Source organism: Zonotrichia leucophrys, chromosome 5 (assembly GCF_028769735.1).
Source record: "Zonotrichia leucophrys gambelii isolate GWCS_2022_RI chromosome 5, RI_Zleu_2.0, whole genome shotgun sequence".
In the NCBI taxonomy this organism is placed as follows: domain Eukaryota; kingdom Metazoa; phylum Chordata; class Aves; order Passeriformes; family Passerellidae; genus Zonotrichia; species Zonotrichia leucophrys.
In genome coordinates, this window is record NC_088175.1 from 61,468,187 (window position 1) to 61,489,630 (window position 21,444).

Genomic DNA, 21,444 nt, shown 5'->3' on the forward strand with positions numbered 1-21,444 from the left:
CTTTTATTCCAAATTTAACATGGAATGGCTGTTGTGGCAGGAAAGGGAATCCAAGGGCATTTAGGGGTTTAGAATAATAGGAAAATAGTCCTTTCCTGTGCACTGTTGATGCTTCCAGGGAAAGCTGGAGCTTGGGGATGTGACTGTTGTGATGCTAAATCTGCCCCCTCTTTTTTCCCTTTTTCTGGGCAGTCCCTTTCTCCAGGCTGAGCTTTGGCTCCCCAGCCCCAGGGGCTGAGCTGGCTGTGAAAATGAACCCTGAATTGCCCCAGAAGCTGAGATGTGCCCGTCCTGATGTGCTCTGGCTGGGCAGACCCAATTCCTGCTGTGCCTTGGAAGTGCTCCTGGGCAATTCCTAACCAGAGGCGCAGCTGGGAATGTCCTGAGACATTCTGCCCATCCTGCAGAAAATCATTAATGGAAAACAATCCGAACTCTTTTGCTTACACATTAATTATGAGAATTAATAGTTGCTTATATGAAATTATTTCTAAGTATGAAGCGTCTTTGCTGGAGATGAGAGAAAAGACAAAGAAAAACCAACCAGCAGAAAAAGAGTTTAAAATCACAGCTAAGTTTCTCTATATATGCCAAATACCACAGAATATTGACTGGGAGAAAGAGGCTGGGAGGAGTTTAAAATCCTGTTTTAAAAATCCATCTGTACAAATTATTCTCTGTGTATTTAATTTGTCTTTGATTCCTGATGAGCTTGGTAATTAGTGCATTTGGTGGAGTACTGAAAATGTGATGGGCTGTGTCTGGATAAATAACAGAGGAACTCATTATTACTGCAGGTGAAAAAAAAGCTGATTTTTGTTGTATTTGTTGTGGTTTTTTCCCCAAACTTGCTCATTTTGTGTATGACTGCTGGCTAATAAACAGCCCCTCTTTGAGAAAACACAGTTTTGGTGGTGCTGTGTTCTCTGTGCATTCCTGGCAGGTTCTATCTCTGAATAGAACAGAAAAACTGATATTCAACCTTTAAAATTTCAGATCCAAACTATCCTCAGTGGATGCTCCTTTCTGTCTGACAGTCACTTTCTCAGTGGCAGGTTGATATAGAAAAGCCACTTCTTTTTTAAGATCTCTCAATGAAAAGTAAAATTGTTCTTGGTGAAATTACAAAGTAAAAGCTGGAGGTCTTGTTTTATAACCTTTATGAAAGGAGAAATGCTGTAACAGAAGAAAACTCAGCTGTTAGAAAAAGACAAAGTATTGGGTTTTTTGGCTTCCCGGGAAGAACAGTGGATTTTCAGTGTGTCTCATGTCCCTGGAAGATTGGGAAGGGTGTGAACGAGTTAATATAAACTTAAACAAAACTTTGGTGCCAAGATCATTACTGGGCTGAGAGTATTGGGTTTGGAGAGTGACAGGATCAGCTAAAATCCACCCTGCCCTGCTGTGCCCTGCTGCTCTCCTTCCTTTATTGGCCAGGTGAGAAAATGTCAGGAAGGAATTGCACAAAATTCATTTTTCTGCCTGGTTCAGAGTTTGTTTGTCATGACTCCGAAGTTTTACAAGGTAAAAACTAAAGCTCAGTGCCAGTCAGAGCTCCAGAGCCTCCCCAGCAGGCAGACACTAAACATGGTTTGCTCCTGCAAGTTATTTGGGGAATATTGGTTGCTCCATGGGTATCACACTTGGGGAACCCCAGCCTCCCTGATTTCAGTGCTGGACCAGAGCAGGGAACGCTCTGGATCCTCCTCTGCCCTTCCCTGGAGCTGTGGGAGGGATCTCTGCCCTGGCACAGCCCTGCTGTGGGTCCCAGTGCCCCTGAGCAGCAGGGCCTGGTGGGCACAGCCCCCTCTTGCCCTGCCCTGCCTTCCTTGGCTCTGTTCCTTCGGAAGGTGAGGAGCTGGAGCAGCTCAGGGCCAGCATGGATCTGGGTTTCTCCTGGAGCTCTTGGGCAGAGCAGGGGTTGGGCTGTGCTGCTGCCCCCTGGCACTACCTGGGCTCGTTTCCTTCACCAGCTCAGCCCCAGAACGTTGAGAGGAGATCCCTGGATAGCCAAGACCAGGCTGGACACTGGGCTTGGAGCAGCCTGGGACAGGGAAGGTGTCCCTGCCATGGCAGGGCTGGGATGGATGGGACTGAAGCTCCTTCCAACCCAAACCAGTCTGGGATTCTGTCAGGGGGTCTGGAGGAAGGTGCAGCTCTCTTTCAGCCCAGTGTGGCTCTGTAAAACCCAGGGGAGGCTGGGGGCCCCTGGGGAGCTCCTGAGGAGGGGATGCACCTGTGGAGTCCCTGTTTGTGGAGGTCCTGCCTGCATGTTGGGAGTTTGGCTGGCTAAGGACTGGAAAAATACAAAACCGTGGCTAATTCCAAGTCCTGCACCTGCACAGATAGCAGTGTCCTTGGGCCTAGCTGTGGTAGGATAACAAACAGTGAAAGAGACATGAGAAAAGAGAGATGTAACCCCTAAGGAATGAGGAAGAGTTCATGGCATAGTTTAACCAATAGATTGCTTGGCTTACAGAATATTCATAAGCTTATTATTTGCTGTATAAGTGTCTGATACTTTCTTCAATAAATTGGACCAGACCGGGTTGAACCTGTGATGAACCAAATGGTGTCCTGGTCCCCTTCCTTCGACAGCAGCAGGTTTCTGCCACCCCTCCTTCTCCCCTGGCAAAGAAAAGGCACTCTAACAGTTATTTGTGGGTGTTTTTCTTTGGTAAAGAACCCCTGCAAATCTGCACTAAAATAATTAGGTCAGGGCGTTAGTTTAGAGCCTTTGTTTCTTATTGTGCCAACAGAAAACAGATTAGGAGCAGTTTTTAGTGAGGTGTAGCTGGCACAGGAACACAAGGCCTTTGCCCTGTACACGAGTGCTCAGCTCCTGTCAGAGCTCCAAACCAGGTTCTAAGCTCATCATGGGCTCCAAGAACTCGTTGTGGTTTGCTGTGGGAGATAGCTCAGAACAGAACAAGTCTTTGTGCTCTTGGCAGGTCCAGTGCAGGGTGGGATAACTCTGCCAATTGTCTTTTATCTGCTGGCTGTAAATCTGTCAGCTCTGAGCTCCATCACTGAGCTGGAGAAAGCCACGAGTGCTCCTGAGCAATTAATTGGAATTAATTCTATGGCTGTGTTTGGGTAACACGACACTGGAGTGTTTTGGAAAGGCTGAGGGGACTTTTCCAGAAGTATTATCTTTTTAATTAAAAATGAAGGTATGGAGGCAAGATAAATGGAAGCAGGGAGCAGTGCCTGCTGCTGAGGCTCTCCTAAGTAGGTTGTGTTTACTGTTCCCTGGGAGTCTGAAGCTCCAGGTGACTGCAGCCTGCTGCCTTTCATAACAGCACCAGCTTGTTTTGCAGAAGGTGATTAAATCAGACAGGGGTGTACATTGAGCAAACAGGGACAATATCATTTTCTTATATGTTAGTAACTAGGTCAAGGGATGAAACAGAAAAGTACAGGTAATGGAAATTGCTTTTTAGAAAAAAACACTCTGCAGCAGCTATAGGAAATCATAAACCAGTGCTGAAATATCAGATTTAATGGCCATTACTTTTTAATGAAAATATTCATTTCTTTTCAAGAGGAACATCTGTGAAAAGCCTGAATCGGTTTCTGCTACCTGAGATATAGTTTAAGCTTCATCTTCAGCATTTCAAGTGTGCCCATGTCCAACTGTTTGGGGTTTGAGGGGAGGGTAATGAGATATTCCAGTGGTATCCATTCAAATAAAAAGCACTGGGTTCTTCCTTCAGGGTCAGCATTTTGGTTTATTTGGAAAATGCCTTTTCCTGTAAGCTGGCACAGACATCACTGTCTCTGTCCTTTTAAAGGGACTCATCAGGCACAGCCTGGATTGAAGAACAACAGAACAGTAGCAAACTCTGTGATAAAACATCAAGTTCTGAATTTTAAACCCTTAAAACTAAACTGCATTTTTAATTTTGTTCTCACTGATATGAGAAATGAACTCCTTGTGTGTTCAGCCTTCCCAGTGGCTCGGTGAATGGTTTTGGCTGTATTTTAAGAAAACAACATTTGATTTCTTCATTTATTCCCTCCCTTTCCTCCAGAAATTCCTGGCACTTCTGCAGCCTCCAGTTGGTGTTTGCTTGTTGGTGGTGTTAGAGGTGTTAGTGGTTTATTTGGCTGAATTAATCCATGAGCCTTAATTAGAAGGAATGCCTGGGGATGGAGTGTCCTGCCTTGCTTTCCCTGGGAGCTGGGAGGCCGTGACCCAGCTCCCCTGGGGACAGAGGAGACCTGGAAGGGCTGGGAAGGCCTTGGAGTGTCCCAGGTGACTCCTTTGGGTGCCCCAGGGGACACAGAGCAGGCAGGGAGGGGCTGCCCCAGCCTGGCTCCCATCCCATGGCCCAGGGTAGAGTCAGGGAATGGTTTGGTTGGAAGGGAATTCAATCCCATCCTTGCCTGGGTTCCTCCTGGAAATCAAAGAAACAACATCAGGGAACTCAGAACAAGGTATCTGACAGTGATCTGACAGCGACAGGGCTGGCAGACACATAAAATCATGGGATGCTTTGGGTTGGAAAGGGACTTTAAATCCCACCCAGTGCCACCCCTGCCATGGCAGGGACACCTCCCTCCCACTGTGCCAATGTCCAGCCTGGCCTTGGGCACTGCCAGGGATGCAGGGGCAGCCACAGCTGCTCTGGCAATTCCAGCCCAGCCCCTCTCACCCTCCCAGGGAAGAGGAGCAGCCCAAGATGCCCCAAAGCACTGAGGATCCCGGCTCCATGGCTGTGAGTTCCCTTACCTGCTGTGAGCTGCTTTCCCTGCTGCTGCTGCAGTGTGAGGGACCTGGGCCCTGGAGATTGCCCAGCACGGCTCAGCTGGGGCTGCCCAACTTTCCCTGAGCCCTTCCAAATTTCCCCTTGCAGTTTTGATTCTTTGGGGGATTCATGCTGCTCTCATTGATGATGGCAGTTACTCCCACTCCATTCCTTAGGATTTTAGATTTGATTTAAATTAGATATTGGGAAGGAATTCCTGGCTGGGAAGGGCTGGGCTGGAGTTGCCAGATTTGCTGTTGCTGCCCCTGGATCCCTGGCAGTGCCCAAGGCCAGGCTGGACATTGGGGCACCCTGGGACAGTGGGAGGTGTCCCTGCCATGGCAGGGGTGGCACTGGCTGGGATTTGAGGTCCCTTCCAGCCTAAACCATTCTGTGATTCTGTTTTCATTTTAATGCCACACAGGTTCTGCACACAGAGTAAGAAGATAAAAAAGACCTATAAATAAACAATATCATAAACTAATTTTTAGACTAAACCATAGGAATAATCAAAGCAAGCAGACAGAAGTTGAGCTGAGCTGCCTCTACACTGCCAGAGCATCAGCAGCATGTGTTAAGGATATTTGTGCATCAGAACAGCATCTGGAAACCCAGATGGAGGAGTGTCCTGAGTAACAAATGAGTGTTGTTCCTCAGGGATGAACACAGACTGAGTTCTACACGTGGCTCTCTGTACCTGTCAGGACATTTTCTCCCCACCAGCTCCACTGCTGGGATCAGTGCTGGAAGCCTGACTTAGGCCTGGCTGTATTGGTTTGGTTGGATGCTTTTCAGTGGGCTGAGGGACACTGAAGGGATTAAGCACTTGTTACACTATAGCCCTCTTAGGGCAGGGCAGCTGGGCTGCTGCTGGGGTGCCTGAACACTTGGGAAACACAAACTGTGAGCTTTGGAGAAGCCTGTTCTTGTGCACTTTTGGGGCCCTTGGCCAAGGGGGCCAACAGGTTGTAAACAGGGTTTGTGGGACAAATCTGATTACTGCAATTATGGCAGAGTTAGTGCTCAGGCCAAACTAAGTCTGTGGAAAAATCCTGACCACCTAAGGCTGGGAAGCAAAGAGGAAAAACAGGATTAAGATGCATTAGTGCAGGTTATTGTCCTTGCTGCAGCGAGGTGGAAAGCAGGTACATGTGATGTTGGAAAACAAGCTGTGTTTTGGGGTGGGTTCTGCAGGAAATGGGACACGCTGCTGTGCTGTGCCCGTTCCTCTCTGCTCCTGTCTCCCAGCTCCCATCCCTTCCACACAGATCCTGCCCAGTCCTTCACCCAGTTTGGTCTCTCAGAGGTGAATCCAGGTGTTCCTGGGACCAAGGTGCCACTGGAGTGTGAGCAGTGAGAGGGACTGCAGCCCCTGTTCCACACCTGGGGGTCCCTCCCATTCCTGTCCCCCTCTGCTGGCTCAGCCCTTGTTCCATTCCACATCCCGGGGGGATTTTCCCCTCCTCAGTTCCTGGCTGGATCCAGGGTTACCCTGGGGCAGGAGGGCATGGGAAGGGACCCCCAAGGATCCCTTGTCCAACTCCTGACCTGCACAGGACACCCCAACATTCCACCCTGTGCCTGAGAGCCTTGTCCAAGTGCTCTGGCAGGAATTTGGGGAATTAACCTAAAAACATCCTGATTATGGAGGAAGAACACCTGGTACAGTTACACAGCACAGCTCCCTTTGGAAAATCCTGTGTCTCAAATAAAACCAACCAGCTGCTCATGTTCTGTTGTGTAGGATCTACAAAAATAAAATCATGTCAAAGGGCTCACCCCCCTTCACCTTGCTGGGTTTTGCTTGCAGGTGCTGGAAGCATTTGCTGGGCGCCTGATTAAGGTGGGAGTTTTATCCAGGAGGGATATTCCCAACCTGACCAAGTACCAGATCATCCTGGCAAGGGATCAGTACAGGAAGAACCCCTCTGCACAACATGCAGTAAGTTCTTTATTTATTTCATGCTATTAAAGTGGTGAATAAATAGGAATAATCCATCATTACAATATTTCCGGAGATATTTTAAGTAGATTTCTGTTTTTAGCCATGGAATAAAATAGAATCACAGCACAGTTTGGGACAGAAGGGATCTTTAAGCTCATTTATGGAATCTATTTATCTATTTTAAGATCATTTATGAAAAATATTCCTAATTGTTTGCAATTCTGGATGCCAGTATAGAAGGGTTAAGGAAAAGATCAGGCACTCCATTTAAGTGAAATTGCTTTGAGAACTTATATTGTAATCACTGACAGCCAAGTTTTCATTTTTCCCTCAGAGGTATATTCCTGGTTTTTGGTAAATCCTTATGGAATGGTCAAATTTTGTAAATTAAAAAAAAAAAAAGCCTAAAAAAGGACTGTGTGCCTCAAAAAGAGCAATGGGAAATCTCCTTCAGTGTAAGCAGGCAATTTTCCTGACTTAATTCCATAGCCTGGGTGGATGTGCCAGAAATCCCAGATTTTCCCAAATGCTGATGGCTCAGCTGTCAGAGTCTGAGGGTTGATGAGCTGTTTTTGGGAGATGATGGAGGTATTTTGGAGAGTATTTTGGGGGTGGAAGAGGATTGCCCTCACTCAGCGTTGTGCAGTCTGTCCTGGAGGGCTCTGATGGACAGACTGCTCCTGGGCATCCCTTTGGGGTTTGCTCTGCTCCTCAGGTGTCACTCTGGTTTTGGGCAGGAATTGCAGTGGGATTCCTGCTCCTCAGCCACCTCCTAACTCGGTAAAAATCTGCTTTTCTCCCCCAGGGAATCCATCAAGGCATCATTGAAGGAGACTTTGCCCTTTGTATCAGTCTGTACCACGGCTACGAGCTGCTGCTGCAGATGGGAATCCGCTCCTTGTTCATCTACCTGTGGGGAATCATGGATGGCTCCAAAGGTGAAATCTCCTCAGAGCATCCTTCCTGTCAGCTCCACCCTTCTCCTTCCATTTACCTTGCTGTATGGCTGGTTTGGCACAAAACACATTAAGGAATGAGGGGCTGCAGATGGATTTGGTGTTTTGTTCCCCTTATTCACAGAATCACAGAATGCCCAGGTTGGAAGAGATCATTGAGTCCAGCCCAGCCCCAACAGCTCAGCTCAGCCCTGGCACCCAGTGCCACATCCAGGCTTTGTTAAACACACCCAGGGATGGGGACTGCACCACCTCTCTGCACAGCCATTCCAGAAATTAATCACCCTTTCTGTAAAACACTTTTCCTGCCATCCAACCTGAATTTCCCTTGGCACAGCTTGAGGCTGTGTGCTCTGGCTGTGTCAGTGCTGCTGCAGACAGAGCCCAGCCCCAGCTGAGCACAGGCACCTTTCAGGAGCTGTGAGAGTGATGGGGGCAGCCCTGAGCCTCCTTTTCTGCAGGCTGAGCACCCCCAGCTCCCTCAGGGCTTCCTCACAGGGTTTGTGTTCCCTCTCCAGCCTCGCTGTCCCCTCTGGACGTGCTCAGTGTCCCAAGGTCCTTCCCAAGCTGAGGGGCCAGAGCTGGGCACAGTGAGGTTTGCTAAAGGCAGAGTTTGGGAAAGGAAATGGGATCCTGAGATGTTCCAACTCTCTCCAAAGGATTGTCCCGCACCAAGAGCGAGCTGGGGCGCAACCAGGACTTCATGGAGCTCTACCAGCACCTTCAGGACATGTTCTCAGACACTGCTGTGACTCCTGAGAGTGGAAGTGCTGGCAACAGCACAACAGGTCAGGATTCACCTCTCAGGGACAGAATATTCCTGTTTAAAAGTTGTGCTGCCCTGGCTGCTGCTCTTTATTCCATATTGAATTCCCAATGTTCTGTCTCTCCCTCCCTGTCACTCTTCCCTCAGTGGTTTTAGCTACTTTCAAGGAAGTTTTCTATGCTTGAAGGTTTTTATTTGCTCTAAAAGGGGGGTTAAAATACAACTGTTTCACTGCAAGTCTTTTCCAGTGTGACTAACAAAAGTACCAGCACTTTCTCAAAAATTTGGTTTAACAAATGTTCTTCTGTCAGCATTTTATTGTCTTGTTTAGTACCAATATCTAAATATCAATATCAGGATTTGGGTCTGACTCAGATAATTACAGTGGAAGGCAAGGAAGTTCACTGAACCTTCCTGCTTGTTGCAGGTTTATTTACATCTTTCATTACTTTATTTCCTTTCCAGCATTGGAAAAGAAAAAGGAATTTGTCTACGGCCATCCAAAATTGAAGAAATTGGAGGAGATTGTAATAGAACACTTCAGATCCTGGAAACAGGGAGGTTCTGGTGAGTACCAACAGCTCAGGAAAATCTGGGAATGGAAACAAGGAATATCCTCCTGATTGATTTCCTCCTTTGTGCTGCTTTATTGCTTTGATTGTTTGTGCATATTCCCCTCTAGAAAACTTCACCAAAAGATTTTTGTAAGATAAAACTTCCTATAAATTCTCATTATTGATTTGATATGAACTGCTCTAACAGCTGAGTAAAACAGGGATAGGGAGCTCATTCCTGGGGCTACCACCTTTCCTGCTGGTCCTGTCCCAGTTTGTCCTGGCAGCCCCCCTCAGTTCCTGCTGCAGAGTTCCATGAACTCATTTAAGGGCCTCAAGTGTGAAAATTCTGATATCCAGCCTGAGGATAAACAATCTGAGGTATCAATTTGAAGTTCAAACCTTTCAGTTACATTCACCTGTCTCTCTCTCTCTCTCTCTCTTCTTTTTCATCCTGATGAAGACATCACCCAGATCTCTTTGGTTTTGAGATGTTTCAGCTTCTTGATTCCAGCCTTTGGAATATTACATGAGTAATAATAACATTTTTTTTGCATCTTGTTCACTTTTTATCTTGCCTGTTTGGGTCTTTGTGCTCTGTGGAGTTCTGCTAATTTCTGACCTGCCCTTCCCTCTTTCTTTCTGTCTTTTTTTCTCTCTTGGATGCCCTGCTCTCAGCAAACCTTTGAAATGACTGATATTTTCTACTAGGAACTTTGTTTCCCAGTTCTGTGTTTGTAACTTTAGGATGCACCCCAATGCATTTAATGCAGTTCACTCCTTTTTTTCCCTTCCCATTCAGAGTTCTTTCTGTCCTCCTGCCTCCCTTCTTTTGCCTCCTCTGTAAAAACCCTAATTTGAGATGGAAAGGGAGGGAATTCATGCCCAAAGTCGTCAGCCATACCTGGAACAGCACCAGCCCCTTCTGTTCCATCCATTCCCCTGCATCCCTGGCAGTGCCCAAGGCCAGGTTGGACACTGGGGCTGGAGCAGCTGGGACAGGGGGAGGTGTCCCTGCCATGGCAGGGGTGGGATGGGATTTAAGATCCCTCCCAACCCAAACCAGTCTGGGATTCTGGGATCATGGTTTTGTTGTCTTGAGGGTCCTGAAATGGAGACAACAGCATGGTGAACTTCATTCCAAAACACTTCCCATCCAACCCCAGCTTTTCAAAGTGACTTTAGTGAGGGTGCCTCAGATAAAGACATTCTTATTCTCACATTCTCCAAAACTAGAGCATGCTTTGATCCAAAGAGGAATTTTAAGAAGGTGGATCTTGGAGCATTTTCTGCTCATTTTCTCTTCCCATTAACTGAGACCGTGAGAGCTGTGAACTTGTAACTTGTGGGGGGTGCCCTGTCCGTTTTTACTGATGATTCTATTAAAAGCTGCCATTTTCAAATGCAGCAGGTGAGGACAGGAGCGAGGGCTGCCCCGGGGACACGAGGGTGATGATCTTCTCCTCGTTCCGGGACAGCGTGCAGGAGATCGCCGAGATGCTGGCGCGGCTCAGCCCGGCCGTGCGCGCCATGACCTTCGTGGGACACTCCTCGGGCAAGAGCACCAAGGGCTTCACCCAGAAGGAGCAGCTGGAGGTGAGCAGAGGGGAGGCTGGGACGAGGAATTAGTGATAATTAGTGATCCACATTAATTGTGTGAATAACCTCAGGAGTATGGACTGTGTGGCAGCGGCTGAGCTGTGAGTGCCGTTGGTAAATCCCCGTGGAGTCCAGTGGTTTCCAGAGGATCCAAAATTATGTGCACTGAACAAAATAGACCAATTATTTATATATTGATATTATATATAAATAGAGTTATTATAATTTATATTGTTTATATTATATTAACAACTGCTAAATTAAAATGTCAAAAATCTGGGGAAATATGCGAATACGTGCTGTGGGAATTTTATTTTTCTTCTAGGTAGGACAGATAAGATCTAGCATTAAATTCTGATCTAGCAAAGCTAAAAAAAGACAACCCCTAAAATATTTAATTATTAAGGTGGGAGAATCACTCTTACAAGAATACCGTGGTTGGAGACAGAATAAGATGCGCTTTTTTCCCCCTTTGTTTTAGAGTTAAAAATTGTTGAAATGCTGATGCTGTTGCACTGGGGTGTGGTGTTCGATCACAAGGTAGCAGCTGGGAAATTTAAAAAGCCAAAATTTGTTGTTTTAGGATTGTCTTGGTTTGAAAAGCCAGGTGTCTGCTAAGGAAGGCAGGAGCCTCCCCTGAAATGGAAAATGCAAACCCCCTCCCTCTGAACTGTTATAATTTTGAAATGAAAGGGTTCTCAGGCAAAGATATGGGAGTAGGAATAACAGTTCTTTATTAGGAAAAAAAAAGAGTAAAAAAAAAAAGCATAATACAAAAAAAAAACCCTGCCAGAGTGATCACAGTCCCTGCCCCCTGTGTGCCAGGGGGTGTCCCAGCCCCATCCAAGGGGGCTCAGCCCTCCTGCAGTGCCAGCTGTGGCTCTGCTGCAGCACGGATCCTGCACAAGGGGGGAGTTTTCCTCTGCAGCTCCAGGGCTGCTGCAGATGGGCCTGGGCTCCCTCTGGCCATGCAGGGCAGCAGAAAGCTGCTCCTCTGGCAATGCAGGGGGCAAAGGCTGCTGTGCTGGGCCAGGCTCAGATTGGATCCAGGTAGGAATGCTTGGCTCCTCCCCTGGGCGGAGCATCTCCCCATGGGATGCTGGGATTGGATCAGCCCTGCAGGGACACTCAGTGGCCATGGACAGCAGAGATCTCCTGGAGGGAGGGTTGGCCGGGGCAGAGATAAAACTGCCCCATGAACAGAAGATAATTGCCCTTGCTCTGACAGATCTTGCAGCCCAGGACAAGGATACAGCTCATTTTTCCTGGCTGAGCTGCTCAATCCCATTCCCGCTGTCCCTGCAGGTGGTGAGGCGATTCCGGGAGGGCGGCTACAACACGCTGGTGTCCACGTGCGTGGGCGAGGAGGGGCTGGACATCGGCGAGGTGGATCTGATCGTGTGCTTCGACGCGCAGCGCAGCCCCGTGCGCCTGGTGCAGCGCATGGGCCGCACCGGCCGCCGCCGCCACGGCCGCATCGTCGTCATCCTGGCCCAGGGCCGCGAGGAGAGGGTGAGGACAGAACACCCGGCTGGCCATGGGCCGTGGGCAGGGAACGCCCAGCTGGCCATGGGCCGTGGGCAGGGAATGCCCGGCTGGCCATGGCCCGTGGGCAGGGTTAGGGATGGGAGGGCATGGCGTGGTGTGACCGTGTTCACAGGGATCCGAGCATGAGGGAAGAGACAAGGATCTGACTCCATGTTTCAGAAGGCTGATTTATTATTTTATGATATATATTATATTAAAACGATACTAAAAGAATAGAAGAAAGGATTTCATCAGAAGGCCAGCTAAGAATAGCAAAAGAAAGAATGATAACAAAGGTTTGTGGCTCTGACAGGGTCCAAGCCAGCTGACTGTGATTGGCCGTTAATTAGAAACAACCACATGACACCAATCCCAGATGCACCTGTTGCATTCCACAGCAGCAGATACCCATTGTTTACATTTTGTTCCTGAGGTCTCTCAGCCTCTCAGGAGGAAAAATTCTAAGGAAAGGATTTTTCATAAAAGATGTCTGTGACAGGGTGGCACAAGGGGCAGGCAAAGGGCACTGCCCTACAGGGAAGATGGGGCCCAGCCACCAGGGATTCCACAACCCATGAGGGAACAGGGAAAGGAGAAATCATGAGAATTTGGGATATAAGGGGAAAGGAACTGGGATGGATCATGGTGTCGTGCAAGACTCCATGGGGAAGTTCTTTCTGTCTGCCCAGGTGGGGAGAGCTCTCTGGTAGGTCTGTCCAGGGCAATGTCCTGGGGATTTGCCTGAGGGGGAAGGATTCAGAGGATTCCACACTCAGAGAGCATCCCAGCACAAACACCCCAACAACCCCACCCTGGGCATCCCTGGCAGCGCTGTCCAACTCCCCTGGAGCTCTGGCAGCCTCGGGCTGTGCCCATTCCCTGGGCAGCCTGGGCAGTGCCAGCACCCTCTGGGCAAGAGCCTTTCCTGATCTCCAGCCTGAGCCTGCCCTGGCACAGCTCCAGCCCTTTCCTGGGTCCTCTCCCTTCCAGGGAGCAGAGCTCAGAGCTGTCCCTTGGGACAAAGCTGCAGCCCCCAGGGAGTCTCTGCTCTGTGTCCTCATTCACTGTCACAGGAAACTCCAGCACAGAACTCCAGAATGGTTTGGGTTGGATGGGACCTGAAAGATTCTCCAGTTCTGCCTCCTGCCATGGCAGGGACCCCTCCCACTGTCCCAGGGTGCCCCAGTGTCCAGCCTGGCCTTGGGCACTGCCAGGGATCCAGGGGCAGCCACAGCTGCTCTGGCAATTCCAGCCCAGCCAGGAATTCCCAATTCCCAATCTCCCACCCATCCCTGCCCTCTGGCACTGGGAGCCATTCCCTGGCTCCTGTCCCGCCATCCCTTGTCCCCAGTCCCTCTGCAGCTCTCCTGGAGCCCCTTCAGGCCCTGCCAGGGGCTCTGAGCTCTCCCTGGAGCCTTCTCCTCTCCAGAGGAACATTCCCAGCTCTCCCAGCCTGCCATGTCACCAGGTGTTAAACTGCAGCTCAGAGATTCCAGGGCTTTCCCGGGGTGCAGGGGAAGGTGTGGGGTGGGGGCTGGAGCTGGGGGGACTCTGGGGGTGCTGCTGGTGGCAGTGGCTGTGCAGGCTGGTGCTTACCGGGCTGGTGACGCCACTGGCACCCAGAGCTGGCTTTAGTGGCCGCGCTCTTGCGTGTGAGGGTGAGGAGATCGGCTTAGGTGCAAATCCACTTTGGCCGGGCTCCTGCAGCCCAGCACTCAGGCAGAGCATCATTAATCATCCCTGGGTACAGACTGTCCCTTGGGACATCCATATCCCCTGGAGATGTGCTGGGAGCTGGGGGATCCCTGCACAGCAGGGCCAGGCTCACCTTGGATGGGACAGGGCAGGATTGGGGCAGGACAGGCTGGGCACTCCCTGCTGCCATCACCAGTGACAGGGGGTGCAAAGCAATACAGCCAAGATCTGTGTGAATCAATTGTAAACCCAGAGTTTCACGTTTTGGTATTATTTCATTTATTCCAGTCAGTGCTGTAGCTCTGGCTGGGATTTGTGGATGGCAGGGATTTAATTCTGAATGAGACTGCAGAGAATCCTCCCTGGGGGGAAAAATGTTTCCCCTTTGAAGGGATGGGACTTAAAAATGATAAACCTGAGTGGAGCTTGTAAATAGATATTTTCTGGTGCTGCTTACGGAGGCTGGTTACTATTGAAAGCTCTGCTCTGTAATGGGATATAAAACAGTCCCTTAAATTCCTTGGAGCTTCACTTAAGTACTTGGATTACTGTGCTGTCCAGATTTTCTCAGATATATTTGAAGCAGAACCTCCCCTCAGGTAGAACAGTCATTGTATACATTTTTTTTAATTTTGAGGTCAGAAAATAAGTTTAATTGCAAACCAATATTGTCTTGATGGGTTTGTTTGGTTTTTCTTAAGGGTGTTTTTTGGGATTGTTGCTGGGGTTTTTAAGTTTAGCAGAACTGGAGAGACTCAGTGTGGAGGTTCTTCTCCATCACCTAATCTGCAGCTAAATAATTAACATCCATGTATTAATTCATGGGAATTTGTTTGGGGGTTTTTGTGGGGTTTTATGCCCTTTGTTTTAGTTTTGGGATTTTTTTTTGGTTTTTTGTTGTTTGTTTTGCTTGCTTTAATTTTGAGGTTTGTTTTTAATCAAACCACTTCAGGTCAATCACAAAGCTTGTGGAGATGTTTTATTGGGAGAAAGGGGTCAGTGCAGGTCCGGCACTGTGACGTTGGCAGGAATTTCTGTCAGCTCAGTGTTTATTCCGTGGCTCCCACGTGTTCCCAGGGCAGCCTCTCCACGTGGCAGCCCCAGGGCCAGGCTGGGGATGTCCCCTGGAGCTGCTCAGCACACGGAGGGAAAAGCCAGTGAAGTCACAACTCTGTGATGCTGCTAATTTTGTTAACACCACTTTTTTCTGCCATAAGAACACTGGGGTTTTTTGGAATGCCTGAGGGGTTGATCAATGCTGGCTGTGGGCCTCTTCCAGTTTTATTCAGGGAAATTATTATTTATTTTATTTTATTTATTTTTGCTCCCTGGAATCCTCTCTGTCAGGTGGCAGCTGCCCCCTGGGACTCTCAGGGTCTCACAGGGGCTCAGGGAGGAGCAGAGCACCAAACCTCCTTGGGGAGGCACTTCCAGAGGGAGGCCCCAGTTTCTCTCCTCACATTCCCCAGCTTGGCCATGGTTTCTCCATTGCACAATAAAATGGGGTGTAATTAAAAGGACTCAGAGCACTCATGACATCAACAAATCATCTTAGGCTTTTTTTTTTTTTTTTTTGCTTGAGCTCCTTTCCCTGTTTCTGATGTAATCTAATTTACATCATCCCTGTATCAGTGACAGCTTGTAACTTCCCCCAGGCAAGGGCTGTGCTCCTTTCTCACTCTCCAGTGCTGTGCCTGCTTCTGGTCCATTAAAAACCCCAAACCAAGCAAGTCCTTGCTGAGGGAACAGGAAATGATGAGAAACCCCACAGCCACTGAGGTGTTCTTTTAGTTTTGATTAAATGCTGTGAAAAAACCAATCAATCAGCAGATGATTTATCTATTTACCTTCTCTTTCAGACCTACAACCAAAGCCAGTGTAACAAAAGGAGCATCCACAAAGCCATCTCAGGGAACAAAACCCTTCGTTTCTACCAGCACAGCCCACGGATGGTTCCAGAAGGCATCAATCCCAAAGTGCACAAAATGTTTATCACTGCTGAAAAGCAGGAGCAGAGCACCTCCAGGGTGCTTTCCAAAGAGAGGAGATGCAGTTCCCTGCAGCACAAATCTGCTCTCTCTGCCTGTGTCACTGGTAAGAGGATTATGGTGTTCCCAGCGCTGGCAGCCCTCCCTCCTGGGAGCTTGGGGCTCTCAGGGTCACTCTGTGAGCTCAGACACTGCCAGGGCTGCTCCTGGGCACCTCACAGCTCTGCCCTTGCACCTCCACATCCTGGGCCAGGCCTTGCCTCATCCTCCTCCTCCATGGAGTCACTCCCTGCAAGTCAGAAACTCCAGCTGCACACACAGGAGGCAAATGTGCATCCCAAAATCCCAGAATCCCAGACTGGATTGGGTTGTGGGGACTTTAAATTCCCAGTTAGGGCAGGGACACCTTCCCCTGTCCCAGACTGCTCCAGCCCTGTCCAGCCTGGCCTGGGATGCTCCCAGGGATGGGGCAGCCACAGCTGCTCTGGGCATTGTGGCTTTGTAAATGACAATAAACCAGAAGTGCTTGAAAACGGAAGGATTTTGCTGTGAGGAAAAGGAGAAATCAAGGGTAGGATATTTATGAATTGTGCAGACCCTCTTGGAGAAAAATTAGGAAAATTCTCTTGGAGGCTTTCTAGCTGATGCAGTTCAATGACATGGAAACTGAACACAATCCTAAGATAGGAAAAAAGTATTTTATAAATACTTGTGAATTTTCCTGCTCTGTCTCTTTGTTAGTGCTTTCTGTAAAGACCAACAGCAACTTCTTGAAAGAAGAAACTCGGAGCCTTGGGAAAGTTCCTATTTCTGATTAAACAGGCACAGCTGCTGGAAAACAATCAGAGCCCATCATGGGATGAAATTAATAATTTTGGAGCATTTGTTGGTCTGTCCTAGAACAGAGAAATGAGCAGGGAGGGCATAAAGGAAACACTAATGCTGGGAATGCTCCTGCTGTGGGAGCAGCACAGGGGCTGGAATTGCCTTTCTGTGTGAGCCATGTGGGCAGGGCTGGGGCTCTGGGTCCCCAGAGGGACCAGGGCTCAGTAGCCAGAGGGGGTCAGGGCAGAATCCCCAAAGGCTGAGTCCCCAGAGTGACCAGGGCTGAATTGCCAGAGGGTGATCAGGATTGAGTCCCCAGAGTGACCCAGGCTGAATTGCCAGAAGGTGGCCAGGGCTGAGTCCCCACACTAACCAGGGTAGAATCCCCAAAGGTGGCCAGGGTAGAATCCCCAAAGGTGGCCAGGGTTGAGTCCCCAAAGTGGCCGGATTTGAGATCCCATAGGTGGCCTGGGTTGATTTGCTGAAGGCAGCCAGGGCTCAGTCCCTAAGGAGGCCAGGGCTGAGTCCCCAGGGTCACCAGGGTTGATTTGATGAAGGTGGCCAGGGCTCAGTGCCCGTGGTGGCCAGAGCAGAGTCCCCATAGGTGGCCAGGGCTCTGAGTCCCCAGGGTGTCCAGGGCTTTGTCCCTAAGGTGTCCAGAGCTCAGTCCCCAGGGTGTCCAGGGCTCAGTGCCCAAGGGCAGTGTCCAGGGCTCAGTGCCCAAAGGTGGCCAGGGTTGAGTCCCCAATGTGTCCAGGGCTCTGTGCCCAGGGTGGCCAGGGCTCAGTGCCCAAAGTGACCAGGGCTCCATGCCCCTCCTGCCAGCCAGGGCTGCCCTGTGCAGGTCACTGAGCACCACCCTTGTGTGGAATCCCTCCCTTGCTGGGTGAACCAGGGGCACCCAAAAGAGGACAGAGAAAGGAGATGACTCTTTTGCATTTTCTTTTCATTTTAGTGCTGTTTCCACGATAAAAGTGGGTGAAGCTGGCAGCAGTGGGTGAGCTGGGTGTGTTCTTATCTCTGCTCTCACTTTGTTGTTGAGGTCCAGTTCATCCTCAGGTTTCTCCATGACAGAAACTGAGCTGTCATGGGCTGAGTTATCACAGCAATGTCAAACATTCTCCTTATTTTCTTGTCAAAATCAATACAGTAATGGAATCATTTAGGTTGGAAAACTCTGAGTCCATTGAGTGCAAGCATTCCCCAGCAGTGCCCAGGCTACCAGTGCCCTGTGTCCCCAAGTGCCACATGCACAGGGCTTTGATCCCTCCAGGGATGGGCACTCCAGCCCTGCCCTGGGCAGGTCCAAGGCCTGACCACCCTTTCCATGAGGAAATTCTGCCCCGTGTCCAACCTGGACCTTCCCTGACACAGCTCGAGGCTGTTTCCTCTTGTCCTGTCACTCATCACCTGAAAAAATACACATTTCCTGTTCTTCCTAATTTGATCCAATTTTTATTCATTTTACACCCCTCTTTCACTTCAAAACCTCCTCCATAACTTTTGTCTGTCAGCCCCAGAAGGATCCAATATCTTGTGCTGTCCCACCATTAACCAAGTGTGTCCTGCAGTTTTCAGATCTCTCCTTCAAAAAGTGCAGCAAAAAATCCCTTTACTTCATAAGCCTCTTATATAACTTCTTGTTTTTTAATATTCTTTTTTTTCTCTCTGATTTTTGAGTTTTGTTTTGTTTGGGGTTTTTCTTAAGAGTTTGCTAAAATGAGGAGCATTTTAATATTGTTGTTCCTCAGAGCTGAATCTCATTTCAAGCTGCATGTAATTCCTTTTTCTTTTTGCTTTTGTCCAGATGAAATCTCATTTTCTTTATTCTTCTGCTGGTTCTCCACAATTCTTCTACTCCCTCATTTCAGATGGATCAATTTTGAGTTGTCAATAACCATGGGTTTTGTTTGATTTTACAGTTTCACATTATTTCTATAATTGCTGGTTTTATCCTAATGATAATTGGTTTGGACTCACTTTTTAAGATTGCCAACACCTGCTTTAGGGTTGAAACACCTGCTCTGTGGGGTTTTCATGCCTTTCCAGTTGCCTGTGGTTAATTCTTGCTCTCTTCCCGCTTCAAGAACAGTGAAAATGCATTAGTTCTGGAGAAGAACAAGGAAAATAACGTGGATGATTTGAGTGCTGTGTTTGTGTCTGGTAGGGCCTGGCATCCCCAACTCGGAATGTTCTGGAGGATAATTTCCCATGGGACAGCAGCAGCTGCTTCCCATGGAGGGAGAGGCTGTGCCAGGGACTGCAGGATGTGCAGATTGCCAGCCCTGATCCCTGAGCCTTATCAGCCTCCCTGAGGATGGGAATGTTCTCCCTGTGCTCCAGTGTCTGATGGCAGCGCTCATGTTTGTCCAGGTCCCTCTCTCTGTGTTTGGGACATGTTGTGGGCAGCCACCATCCTGCCCAGAGCTCTGGGAATGCTCTGTTCCCAGGCCCTGGCAGCTGCTGCAGGCTCCTTGCCTGGCAGGGTTGCAGCATGGCTCACCTGGGCTGGTATCAGGGGATCATCTTGTCCCTGTCCCAGGCAGCTGGAACAGCACTGAAGTCATTGCTGTTCCCACGTGCCCTGGTGGGGCTGGCTGGAAACAGGACTCAGGAACAGGGAATGGGCACAGCCTGAGGCTGCCAGAGCTCCAGGAGCGTTTGGACAGCGCTGCCAGGGATGCCCAGGGTGGGGTTGTTGGGGGTCTGCGACAGGGTTTGGGCTGGGTGGTCTTTGTGGGTCCCTTCCCACCCAGGATATTCCTGATTCTGTGATCCCTGTGGGTCCCTTCCCACCCAGGATATTCCTGATTCTGTGATCCCTGTGGGTCCCTTCCCACTCAGGACATTCCTGATTCTGTGATCCCTGTGGGTCCCTTCCCACTCAGGATATTCCTGATTCTGTGATCCCTGTGGGTCCCTCTGATGAGGCTGCCCTAGAGCAGGGGCTGGATGGAGCTCCAGAATAAAGCAGGGATTTATTCAAAGCATCTCCTCCATGGATCCACCTTGGGCAGCACCAGAGCCCAGCCAGGGCTGCACCCAAGATCAACCAAAATGGCCCCAAAATGCACGGCCGGGCACGGGCTCTGTCCCTGGGATCAGTTCTGCTCCATTTGCACCTTGCAGTTCATTGTCCCATCCCAGCTTTAGCCCAGGCAGTCCCACCCTGCTTGTTTTTCTCTCTCCAGCCCACGGGGTTTGTGCTCTGGGGCTGAGATTTGGGTCATTTGTCCTTGGTGCCCAGCTGGAGCAGGAATTGTTTTGTCTCCCTGCTCTGTGCACAGAGCTCACCATCCCTGATGAGAGCCCAGACCCCACACTAAAGCAGCAGAGAATGTGAAACATAGAAAAGCTAAACCTGAGGCATCACCTTCCCACTCAACGTTCCCTGATTCCAAATTCTTCTCTGAGAATTGTTCTTATTTCCTTTTCCTTCAGGTCTCTTTTTTCCTCTCCTGCCAGCTCCTTGGACTGGGTGTTATCTCTTCAGGAAAGTGCCATCCACACTTGAGTCAGAAATACTCCATGGCAGTGTTGATCTTCTGGGATGTTTTAGTGATGCCTTAGGAACATCAGAATTGGTTCATTTTTCCAGGTTCTCCTGAGCAGGACGTGAGCAGGACTCAGGGTTTGCTCTGTGCAGACACAGCCCCTGGCAGCTGGACCTTGAGAGGACTGAGAGATCCTGATTCCTCCTCTGTGGCATTAACTCCCAAAAGAGCCTGGGCTGCAGATCCACCCCAGATCCTGGCAAATACCTTCATTGTTTTTCTCCCAGCTTCACACATCTGGCCTGACCACAATCCCATTCTCAGCTCTGGTTCTTTGCAATCACTTCCCAGCCAGGGCTGTTGAAGGGATTTGGCATTATTTGGGATAGTGATTTATATCTTTCTCTATTTTTATGTGATGCCCTGCCCCAAACCAGCTGTTTAATGATATTTATCCTTATAAAACATTAACACTCTTTGGATGCTTGTCCCTGGATTCAGATTCTCTGCATCTGCTCTTGGTTGTGGCTCAGAGAAGATTTTATTTTTTGTCCCTGGTACCACACCGAGTTCTTTCATTCTGTGCATCCCTTTTCCTACAGCAGGTAACATTTTCCTGTTGTTGTTTTTCCCCCCACAGGCCAAAAGCAAACAAACTCCCACGAGAGCTGGTCCTTGTCCCCCGAGGAGTTTGAAATATGGGACAGGCTCTACAGGATTAAGGAAAGTGATGGGATAAAGGAACCAGTGTTACCTCGAGTTCAGTTTGAAACCTTGGAAAACCTGGAGGAAACACCAGTGAGTTCCATGCAATGAGGCCTGAAGGATGCTGGAAATGCCAGCCTTAACTCTGGATCTGTTATAAAAATGCCTTTTTGAGTTTTATATGTGGGTTTTTGAGGTTAAGAATTTAAAAATTGGATGTTTGAAATGGGTCCTTGAGGTTGGGTCTGTAAGTAAAAAGTTGGGTCGATAAATTAAAATTATATTAGTTAAGTTGCAGTTCTGAGACATTAAGTTCTGCTCCTGTTTTTAAGAATTCCATGCAGGATGGTTTGGGTTTAAAGGGATCTTAAACCCATCTCATTCCACCCCCTGCCCTGGGCAGGGACTCCTGGGCACCTTCCCGTAGCCCAGGCTGTTCCTGATGGTTTTACTTCAGACCAGATGTTTAAATCCTTCTGTGCATTTCTGTATTTATTGTTGTGCTGGTGTTCACAGGGGTTCTTGGATTGGGGAAGAGACGAGCATCTGACTCCATGTTTCAGAAGGCTTGATTGATTATTTTATGATATATATTACATTAAAACTATACTAAAAGAATAGAAGAAAAGGTTTCACCAG

General features: G+C 48.9%; 1 protein-coding gene across 2 annotated transcripts in view; it reads left to right on the forward strand.

Moving 5' to 3' along the window:
* Nucleotides 1–21,444, forward strand: part of FANCM (FA complementation group M) — a 58,047-nt gene that overhangs the window by 16,633 nt on the left and 19,970 nt on the right. Inside the window, exons 5-12 of one of the 2 annotated variants that reach the window (XM_064715997.1) lie at nt 6,562–6,693; nt 7,502–7,634; nt 8,312–8,440; nt 8,884–8,985; nt 10,381–10,568; nt 11,877–12,083; nt 15,653–15,887; nt 20,741–20,898. In XM_064715997.1, coding sequence (XP_064572067.1) covers nt 6,562–6,693; nt 7,502–7,634; nt 8,312–8,440; nt 8,884–8,985; nt 10,381–10,568; nt 11,877–12,083; nt 15,653–15,887; nt 20,741–20,898 — 1,284 coding nt within the window. The remainder of the gene's footprint in view (nt 1–6,561; nt 6,694–7,501; nt 7,635–8,311; nt 8,441–8,883; nt 8,986–10,380; nt 10,569–11,876; nt 12,084–15,652; nt 15,888–20,740; nt 20,899–21,444) is intronic. The other variant, XM_064715998.1, reaches the window with a different exon arrangement.